Below are 9,356 nucleotides of genomic sequence, written 5' to 3'. Positions count from 1 at the left end.
CACTGGGAACATAGTTTTGTACCAAGTTGGCTCTGGAAACACCATCTAGCCAAGGAAAGCTAATTGATAGGGAGAAGTGAATAGTCCATGTATCCAGCAGGCAAAGCTGATTTGTAGGCAACTCCAAAATGCTATCTTGTGAGGCCCCCTCACTTCCTTTGAGGGAGGGGGAGGCACACACAAAAAAACGTGCCTGATGGATTTCATAGTTTAACTATAGGGATGGGAATGTGGCTTAGTGGTAGAGTGCTTGTCTAGCATGCACAAAACCCTGGGTTGGGGCTGGGTAGGTGGTTCAGTGGTAGAGCGCTCCCTGAGGCCCTGGGTTTGATTCCTCAGCACCACATAAACAGAAAAAAAAAGCCAGAAATGGCTTAAGTGGTAGAGCGCTAGCCTTGAGCTGAAGAGCTGAGGGACAGTGCCCAGGCCGAGTTCAGGCCCCACAAAAACAACAAAAAAACAAACAAAAAAACAACCCTGGGTTCCATACCTGTTACCACATCAACAGAAGCAATGTGTCTCAAGTGGTATTTGTATGCTGAGCAAAATAAACTCAGGGACAGCTCCTAGGCCCTGAAAATTCAATTCCCAGGACTGGCAGCAACAAAAAATAAAATAAAATGTAGTAATAAAAACCAGTACAGCATAAATCCATGCTCCATTTAACACCAAACTGTAATATAGGGGGAAATTAAAGACTAGAATTAGGAAGAGGCATTAAATTTTAAGGAAAATTCACAACACACCCAAATGATGTTTCTCACTGCATCTTTGATCTGGTCTTTATTCAACTAAGCTGTCCCATATCATGACCTTTATATAATGAAACAGATTGTAATCGTTTATGCAGCAGGCTTCTTTTCTTCTGTGGTAGCTTTCTTTTCAGTAGTTGGTTTCTTTTCAGCTGGTTTCTTGGTAGCAGCTGCCTTTTTCCCCACAGGCTGCTTCTGTTTTTTAACATCAACAGCCTTCTTTCCTTTCTTACTCACCGCGGGCTTCTTCTCTCCAGCCCTCTTTTCCGCAGCGGCCTTCTCATCTAATTTGGCTGCCAAAGCTGCTGCTTTCTTCACTCGGATTTTGTGCTGCAACAGATTAGCCAGAAAAGTTTAAGAATCTTTAAAAACTAAAACACAAACTAGCCTTGCTATATCAGTAGAAGCAATGTATCACTTACATTTCTTGCCTGGCGAAGAATGGTGTTTCGGCGCATGGTCTTTGCGTATGGGTTCAGTTTCAACATGATTCTCAGGTTTTTCAGTGGGTTCTTCTTCAGGACTCTGCGAATAATCTTCTTGCTATAAAATCAGACAAGTTTATCAACATTTTATGTACATTATATATATGCTTAAAGAACAAAGTTTCAACTGTGAGAATTATGTAAATCAACATCAACTTTACCGTGGTGCTCTAAGGGCTCTTTGGATCTCCGGGCTTTTCAAAATTCTGCTGAGGTCTGTATTCAACATCTTGTGCATAGGAAGGCTGAATGAAAAAGATTGAGAACAGTTGCCTAAATTCTCATGAAAGTTAAGTGTCAAGTGTTTATAGTCTTTGACCAGCTAATTCTCTGGAACTCAATTTCTATCACATTATCATTTCTAATAAACAAGGATCTACACTTAAGTGTGTTGTTTTGCAAATAAGAGAATGAAGTTATTCTTTTTAGTGAACAAATGAAACTCACTTATAGTTACTCTTGAGGGAGGCAGCTTTACGCCAAGTGCCATACAATTCATCCAACTTCCGGAAAGCACTTTCAGTCCAAATGCAGAAACGTCCCACATGACCACCAGGAGCAAGTTTTAAAATGTTCAGTTTGCTGACATTAAGCAAAGTAATTCCTTTTAAACAGAAAGAAGAATTAGGAGCCCTGTATTTCAACACAATAGAAATTTCTAGTTTATCATGTTATACTAAAGATCTCAGAATCATCTTACTACTATATGAAGCAGTTAGCCAGGAATCAGAACTTCCACAAAATCATGTATTTCAGAAACACGGACCATGAAGTGGAATCTCATCATAGTGAAAGCTGAGCAAGCTAGCATGGAATAGGTGGTAATCAAAATATACTACAAGGATTACCAGGGATGTTTCTGAAGGCCTTTATGATTCCATTGTCTTCATTATAGATGATGCAGGGGCCCTTGCGCTGGATACGCCTGCGGTTTCTCATTTTGCCCTTGCCAGCTCTCATTCGCTGAGAGGCATAGACCTACAAAGTGAACAGTTTTAGGAACTGCAAAGTCTCTTCAACAAATTGGCAGTTAACACATTTCAACTTTATGCATATTCTTAATGACATGCCTTTGTCATTCCCTAAATGAGACAATAACTATTTACATACCACCCACACAGTATAATCTAGCAATGTATTGTAGATTATATTCAATTGCCTCATTTTATCTTGGATACATGAGCAATTAAGGATCTTATGAGGGACTTGTAACCAATGCAAAATACTTTAAACATCTCTTGATGGTTACAATGTATACTGTACTTATCAAGGACATTGCAAATGTGCATATTAAACCTACCTTCTTGATGTCATTCCAGGCTTTCAGTTTCTTAAGAAGCAAAACAGCTTCCTTGGTCTTCTTGTAACCCTCAACTTTATCTTCGACCACCAAAGGAAGTTCAGGTACTTCCTCAATTCGATGACCTGACAAAAGCCAATCCAACACTAGTTATTCTGCTAAAATCTTTATACATACATTCTACCAAAGCAAAATGGCTAGAAATCTGCCAAGATCAGAATTTCCACAAATATCATGTGTTTCAGAAACACGGACCAATTAGTGGAATCTCATCATTTTGGCCAGTATGCAGGAAATTATGAACAAGGTTTAGAAAAAATAGTGTTTTGTACCAACACTATAAGAAATATTATAGCCAGGTGCTGGTGGCTCACTCTACTTGGGAGGCTGACATCTAAGGCCCATGGTTCAAAGCCAGCCTGGGCAGCAAAATGGGTGAGATGCCATTCTCCAATAAACTACTCACAAAAAGCCTTTAGCAAAAGGTCAGGGAGAGAGCCCATGCCCACAGTTCAAGCCACAAAACTGGCAAAAATAACTATTACAAACCTTTAGACATGACCAATGCTGGTAAGGCTGAGGCGGCCAGCGCAGAACAGATGGCATATCGCTTCTGGGTTGTGTTCACTCTACGGTGCCAACGACGCCAGGTTTTGGTTGGTGCAAACATGCGACCTCCTCGACACATCTATTTACTGAGTTAAGAACTACAGGCAAGGAATTTGACTTAGTGGTAGAGTGCTTATCTAGCACACATGAAACCCTGGGTCAGATTCCTCAGTACCATGTAAACAGAAAAGGCTAGAAGTGGCGCTGTGGTTATGGCAGAATTCAAGCCTTGAGCAAAAGCAGCGCAGGGACAGTGTCCAGGCCAAGTTCAAGCCTCAGGAGTGGCAAAAAACAAAACCACTGTACACTGTGGTATAGTTGTGGCTCATGTAGTAGTGACGGCCTCAAAGCTAAAAGCCAAGTAGGTGTGGGAGGCAGTCAAGTCTGGTACTGTCATAATAAAAATGGTTCTCTCTCAGATTTTGGAAAATAAAGTTATGCCTTGCTCAGTAACAATTTTCGTCAACCTTCTGAACCAGCTTACTGACAGCAGGCAACTGTCGCCAAGAACAGAGTAAGACGCAAATTACGACATCATTGCAGGCAAACATGTATGTAAAATGAAGCCTTTTCTCTAGGAGACTAAAGAGAATGTTTTAATCCCATTCGTCTACAGCAATGTTTACTAGGTGCACTTTGGATCTAAATTTGCCTCAAAATACATTAATATGAATAAAGCAGATCCAGCCTGGTAAGTTCCATGGAAAGGTGATCAATGTTCATAGTGAAACAAAGGATACATTTCCAAAGGCACCCTGGCCAGAACGGTGGGTCCCACCACCTCGAACTCTGGGAATACGAGCTACAGCTCTGCCTGTACCCCAAGACTCAGCACTGGTCTGATGACCTAAAATTGGGAAGAAATAGATACGTTTTAGCTACTTAAATTACACTAATCTATGACTTACTACACATGGTAACAACCAGCGTCAGAATATCCAAAAAAATCATGCGGTTCAGAAACACGGACCAATGGAGTGGAATTTCATCACTACTGTAATGAAGCTCAACAGTACCAATCCATAGGGAAAATACGAACAAATCCATACCTGCTAATTCACTGACAGCATAAGGCTGCCTGTTGTTTTTACGCAAGTTGGTATGAACAAAGTTCACAATATCTGGTCGAATAGGAGCCTTGAACACAGCGGGTAAAGTGACATTTTTGCCAGATGACTCCCCCTTTTCGGAGTACACTGATATCAGGGGACGAGCGCACGCCTTGAGGAGGAAAAAAAAAAAAAAAGACATTACTTATTTGATCTCCCATACAAGTACACTCGACTGTCCCTTGATGTCTGCCTTAAGTTCTCACCCTTAAAGCTCGACTTACCATGATTCTTCTCATCTCCTTCAGGTCACTCTAATCAGCTGAATGCCTAAAAATCCCTATAACTACTTACTGTAATGCAATGTTAACTACCTTTGGTCCAATTCAACTTTGATCACTGCACATAAGGGTAACTACGTCTTATTCTGTTCCTGTCTTCCAGGCCCAGGCAGTAAGTCATCCTATGTATCATAAAGTCACACCGAGTTAGCTGACAAGAGTCAGACACTAGGAGACAGAGAGCAGGAAAACTAATCTAAGCAAACACAACAACCAGAAAGCACTTTTATTTAAAATCCAAAGTTGAATAAAGATAAACACTCAACAACAACAATGCAAACATTCTTTCCCCTTTATCAAACCCTTACCATAAATGAAGGAAATATACCTTACTGGGCAGCACGTGAAGCTACAGGCCCCAAGTAAGACTGGCCTTCAGCCTCCCGCCTCTAGCTGCGTGTCCAGGCTGCCCTGTGGGTTCCATTCCTAGCAAGAACCCAAGTTCTCTAAGATCCCAGACAAGGCAGGATCCTACAATTCCTCAGAGCCGCGCCGCGCGCTCCCGGGGCGCTTCCGGTGCCGGGACTCACACGTTGCCTCTAAAATGGCTGCCGGGCTGCCGCACACCCCGACTGCCCAGCAGGCACAGACGCCTTCAGGCCTCATCTTCTCCCCACTCCTGTCCCTACAGCTTTTAGGTCAAGTCTCTGCCCTTCCCTACGAACCCCGGGACTGGGCGAAAAGGCCCAGCGAAGGTAGACCTCCACTCACCATGGCGGGGAGAGGAGAAGGCCACGCTCCTCTCGACCCGGCGGCTCCTACAGGAAAAGGAAGTGCTTACCACTCCCACTCTATATGTAACCCTCAGCCCGCCCCCCATACCCTGCCCCCGCCTCGGAACCAACACGGAGACCCCAAAACACCTATGCACCACACCCAAAAAATCCAGAAGCGTCCCGTTTATGTATGCGTATGAGACTATCTAGTTATTTACTTTCCAAAGTTAATAATCAGGCTTAGAGAGAGAGGGACTACTTGTGGCGGATTGATCCGTAGGAGGGCGTGGCCAACCCTCAGGAGCCGAGTTGATTCATGTCTAACTCACAGCACACTGGATTTCTTCTTTTAGCTCGTTTCTCACGGGCGGAGTGGAAGAGGGATCAGATTAGGAAATAACACTTAAGTGATGAAGACAAAGACTTTTTAAAGACACGGGCGGACACCCGGACCGTGGTGTGAAAGTAGTTCCGGCGGGGCGGGGTCGCGGCCTCGGTCAGCGGCGGCTCTGGCGCCAAGTTCGGTTTGGCGGCTCCGGACCGGAGGGAGGCCGGGGTCGCCATGTGGGCCGGGAGGAACCGAGCAGCCCGGGACTTTTACACCCGCCTTCTGCAGTGAGTCGCACTCTTCCTGTCGATCCCGGGGGCCTGGAATAGCGCTTTTCCCTGTGGGCATCCGCAGCCCGTCCCTCCAGGTCTTTTGGCCAGGCTGGAGGCGGGCTCGCTGCTCGGGTGCGGGTTGAGGCCTATCCAGAAAAACAGAAACACCCTAAATTTTCATAGAGGTGAAAGGTGGTTCATCCCGCAGACGCGCACACCCGTGGAGCGGAGGCAGCCCTCAGGATGGAGGCGCGCTTCCCCTGTGGATTCATTTGTCTTTGGCTGACGATCATCGTTTGTAATGGTGATGAATGGGCCTGAGGGTTTAAAGGGGATGAGGGGAGGGGAGAGATTCTGTTAAGTTCTGCATTCTAGGTAAAAAAAATCGAGCTCAGTGGTTCTCAAGTTTGAGCGTGCTTCAGCCTCACCTGAAAGCTGTCAAATCCCAGAGTGCTGGACTCCACCTCCAGGGGGTTCTGATTTGGTGGGTTCGCAGAATTGTCCTATCTGATTCAAGATAGAAACTAAATGTTGAGACGTCGCAGGTGGAGCACTACTGATGGGAAGCCTGTTATTTTCTGAATGGCGTGTGTGTGTGTGTGTGTGCCAGTGTGCCAGTCCAGGGCTTGAACTCAGGGCCTGGGTGCTGTCCCTGAAATAACATACATACATACATTTTATTTTCTGAATGGCGTGTGTGTGTGTGTGTGTGTGTGTGTGTGTGTGTGTGTGTGTGTGTGTGTGTGTGTGTGTGTGTGTGTGTGTGTGTGTGTGTGTGTGTGTGTGTGTGTGTGTGTGTGTGTGTGTGTGTGTGTGTGTGTACACCAGTGTGCCAGTCCAGGGCTTGAACTCAGGGCCTGGGTGCTGTCCCTGACATAACATACATACATACATTTGTCTATCTATTTTTGTTCACATGCTCTTCCTCTTGAGCTACAGCTCTACTTATAGTGTTTTGGTAGTTAATTGGAAATAAGAGTTTGAAGGACTTTTCCTGCCCAGGTAATTTTCTTCTACCAGAGATCCTCAGGTCTCAGCTTCCTGAATAGGATTACAAAACACTGCCAAACTAAATGCCTCAATTTTTCATTGTCGCTTTTTTCTTCATTTTCTTTTTAAAGAAACAATGTCTTTGCAGCCTATAGACCTCTATCTAGTTGTTTTTAACTGCTACATAGCATTCTATGATTGTTTTATGTTTTCTTTAGCCCCCCCATTGATACAAGTGAATACTTACCTATTTTGTAAGTGTTATTAGTCTTTGGCTCCACCTGTAAGCACCAAGTTTCTTTTACTTCTCTTGTATCCTTCAGTGTCTGTGTATCCAGTTGCCTACTGAAAAAGTTTTACATGGAATCTCAAAGTCACAAGAGTGGCATACTCTTTCCTTCCTAAATTGATATTTTACTACTGAATTCTGTCTTTGAGTTAAGAGTTCTAAATTTGAAGCTGAATTCCAGTGGCTTATGCTTGTAATCCTAGCTACTGAGGAAGCTAAGATCTGAGGATCTCGGTTCAAAACAAACTGGGTAGAAAAATCCTACCAGTGAAAGTCAGAAGCAGAGGTGTGGCTCAAGGGTAGAGTGCTAGCCTTGAGTGAAAAAGCTAAGTGACAGTGTACAGGCCTATAGTGAGTTTATTATTTTTTTTATTTTACTTATTTTTTGGGTCCGGTCATGGGTGCCTGAACTCTAGGCTTGGGCGCTGTCCCTCAGCTCTTCAGCTCAAGGCTAGCGCTCTACCACTTGAGCCACAGTGCCACTTCCGGCTTTTTTCTTTTTGCTTATGTGGTGCTGAGGAATCGAACCCAGGGCCTAAGGCATGCAAGGCAAGCGATCTACCACTGAGCCACCTTCCCAGCCCAGTGAGTTTAAGTCCAATACTGGCACAAAAAATAGAGAGTTCTATATTTAAGACTTCAATTTCCTTTTCTTTTTGTTCTCCACTTCTCCCCCTCACCAATTCAGTCTTGTTCTTCCTTACTGTTCTAAAGCTGGCCATTATCACTTCTCCAACATGCTTCAAGTTATTTTCCTGTACTCTAAGTTACTTCAGTTTCATATTACTAATAGCAAGATCTGTCCCATTAAGGATCTTTTATTAAGTTCTGCTGGTCTTTCAGGATAAAATTCTAGATCAATAGCTAAATCACCACTACAACAGCTCATCTCTGTCAGAATGCTCATTACCTTGGGCTGGGAAAGTGGCTCAGTGGTACAGTGTCTGCCTTGCACACATGAGGCCCTTGATTCAATTCCTCAGTACCACGTAAGCAAAAAGAAAAAAAGCTGGAAGTGGCGCTGTGGCTCAAGTGGTAGAGTGCTAGCCTTGAGCTGAAGAGCTGAGGGACAGCGCCCAGGCCCAGAGTTCAGGCCCCACGACCGGGCACAAAAAAAAAAAAAAAAAGAATGCTCAGAGTTCAGGAAGAATGCTCATTACCTTAACAGTGTTATTTGATATACCAACACCAAGCAAGAGTGCCTGGTGTATAAGTACATATATAATAAAATGTAATAAAATGATCTGTCAACATCCCTGAATTAAAGGCAAAAGACAACTTACAGTCTTGCACATTCTGGTAAAGATGAAAGAATCACAGTCCTGTTTTCCTGTTCAGTAGGTTATAGATGATATGAAAGAGCTATATACATGGTATCCTGAAACAATTCTCTTGAGTGATTGTAAGGATATTTTTCTCTGTCAATGTCAAGTAAACGTGTGCATTTGAGTATTGCATCTTAATATGCTAGTAATTTATAGTTTATATGCTTTGAGATCATTAGTAAAAACTTCCTTTTTTTTTTTTTTTTGTTCCACTATTGGGGTTTGACCTAGATGCTGTTCCTGAGCTTTTTGTACTCAAGGCTAGCTCTCTACCACCTGAGCCATAGCTCTACTTCCAACTATTTGGTGGTTACTTAGAGATAAAGAGTCTTACAGACTTCCCTGGCTTGTCTGGTTTTGAACCTTGAGTCTTAGATCTCAGTCTCCTGAGTAGCTAAGATTACAGGCATGAACCATCTGTGCCCACCTTAAAATTTTTGTTGAATCAAACAATAATTATTGGATGATGTCCTTAGAGGTTTCTACTTTGTATGTGTGTGTGTGGGGGGTGGTACTGGGATTTGAACTGGGCCCCATACTTACTGAGCAGGCTCTCTACCACTTGAGGTACTGACCCAGCCTTTTATTGTTGGTTATTTTCGAGCTAGTTTTGCTGTATGCCTGTGCTAGCCAGAACTAGGATTTTACTACTTGTATTTCCTTTGTTGCTGGGCTGATAGTTGCGTATCACTTACTGTACTCAGTCATTGTGTTTCTCCTGTAGCTTGGGGTGACACACATGTTCCCAAGCCATTGGTTGAGATGGTGTCTCATGAACTTTTTATGCCCCAATGGCCTCAAACTGTGATTCCCCATTGTATGCTGTGATTTACATTTCGTTAAAAAAAAAAAAAGTCAAGGGGTGACATCCAAAAAGAAATGTACTCATTACCTGATTTA

The 9,356-nt window shown here is 43.4% G+C and overlaps 2 protein-coding genes and 4 non-coding genes across 8 annotated transcripts in view; 1 reads left to right on the top strand and 5 right to left on the bottom strand.

The window, feature by feature from the left end:
* Positions 1 to 751: 751 nt before the first annotated feature.
* Positions 752 to 5,307, bottom strand: Rpl4 (ribosomal protein L4). The gene is made up of 10 exons (XM_069995082.1): positions 5,248 to 5,307; positions 4,196 to 4,367; positions 3,887 to 3,993; positions 3,087 to 3,225; positions 2,538 to 2,662; positions 2,086 to 2,215; positions 1,685 to 1,841; positions 1,399 to 1,482; positions 1,175 to 1,295; positions 752 to 1,082 (listed from the first exon to the last, which is right to left on the bottom strand). The coding sequence occupies exons 1-10, from the start codon at positions 5,248 to 5,250 to the stop codon at positions 843 to 845; spliced, it is 1,278 nt and encodes a 425-aa protein (XP_069851183.1). The 5' UTR covers positions 5,251 to 5,307; the 3' UTR covers positions 752 to 842.
* On the bottom strand, positions 1,960 to 2,029 carry LOC138809060 (small nucleolar RNA SNORD18). The gene has a single exon (XR_011366686.1). It is a non-coding gene; the product is annotated as a small nucleolar RNA SNORD18 (small nucleolar RNA).
* On the bottom strand, positions 2,748 to 2,818 carry LOC138809059 (small nucleolar RNA SNORD18). The gene has a single exon (XR_011366685.1). It is a non-coding gene; the product is annotated as a small nucleolar RNA SNORD18 (small nucleolar RNA).
* LOC138809062 (small nucleolar RNA SNORD16) lies at positions 3,590 to 3,688 on the bottom strand. Its single transcript, XR_011366688.1, has one exon. It is a non-coding gene; the product is annotated as a small nucleolar RNA SNORD16 (small nucleolar RNA).
* Positions 4,072 to 4,143, bottom strand: LOC138809061 (small nucleolar RNA SNORD18). Its single transcript, XR_011366687.1, has one exon. It is a non-coding gene; the product is annotated as a small nucleolar RNA SNORD18 (small nucleolar RNA).
* A 267-nt stretch (positions 5,308 to 5,574) lies between the features above and the next one.
* Positions 5,575 to 9,356, top strand: part of Zwilch (zwilch kinetochore protein) — a 41,630-nt gene continuing 37,848 nt past the window's right edge. The window contains exon 1 of one of the 3 annotated variants that reach the window (XM_069995077.1): positions 5,575 to 5,867. In XM_069995077.1, the coding sequence (XP_069851178.1) occupies positions 5,815 to 5,867 (53 nt within the window). In that variant the 5' untranslated portion in view covers positions 5,575 to 5,814. Of the gene's footprint in view, positions 5,868 to 6,136; positions 6,157 to 9,356 lie in introns of those variants that run through there. The other 2 variants (XM_069995079.1, XM_069995078.1) reach the window with 2 other exon arrangements.

This window comes from Dipodomys merriami, unplaced genomic scaffold, assembly GCF_024711535.1.
Source record: "Dipodomys merriami isolate MVZ:Mamm:240054 unplaced genomic scaffold, mDipMer1.0.p SCAF_48, whole genome shotgun sequence".
In the NCBI taxonomy this organism is placed as follows: Eukaryota; Metazoa; Chordata; class Mammalia; order Rodentia; family Heteromyidae; genus Dipodomys; species Dipodomys merriami.
The sequence above is the reverse complement of the archived record's forward strand: the minus strand, read 5'-3'. Positions and strand labels throughout refer to the sequence as shown.

Coding starts and splice junctions, on each gene's coding strand:
- Rpl4 (XM_069995082.1), bottom strand. Junction 3,994..4,195: donor TGCTGTCAGTGAATTAGCAG/GTATGGATTTGT, acceptor TCCCAATTTTAG/GTCATCAGACCAGTGCTGAG. Junction 1,483..1,684: donor TCCCTCAAGAGTAACTATAA/GTGAGTTTCATT, acceptor TTTTTCATTCAG/CCTTCCTATGCACAAGATGT.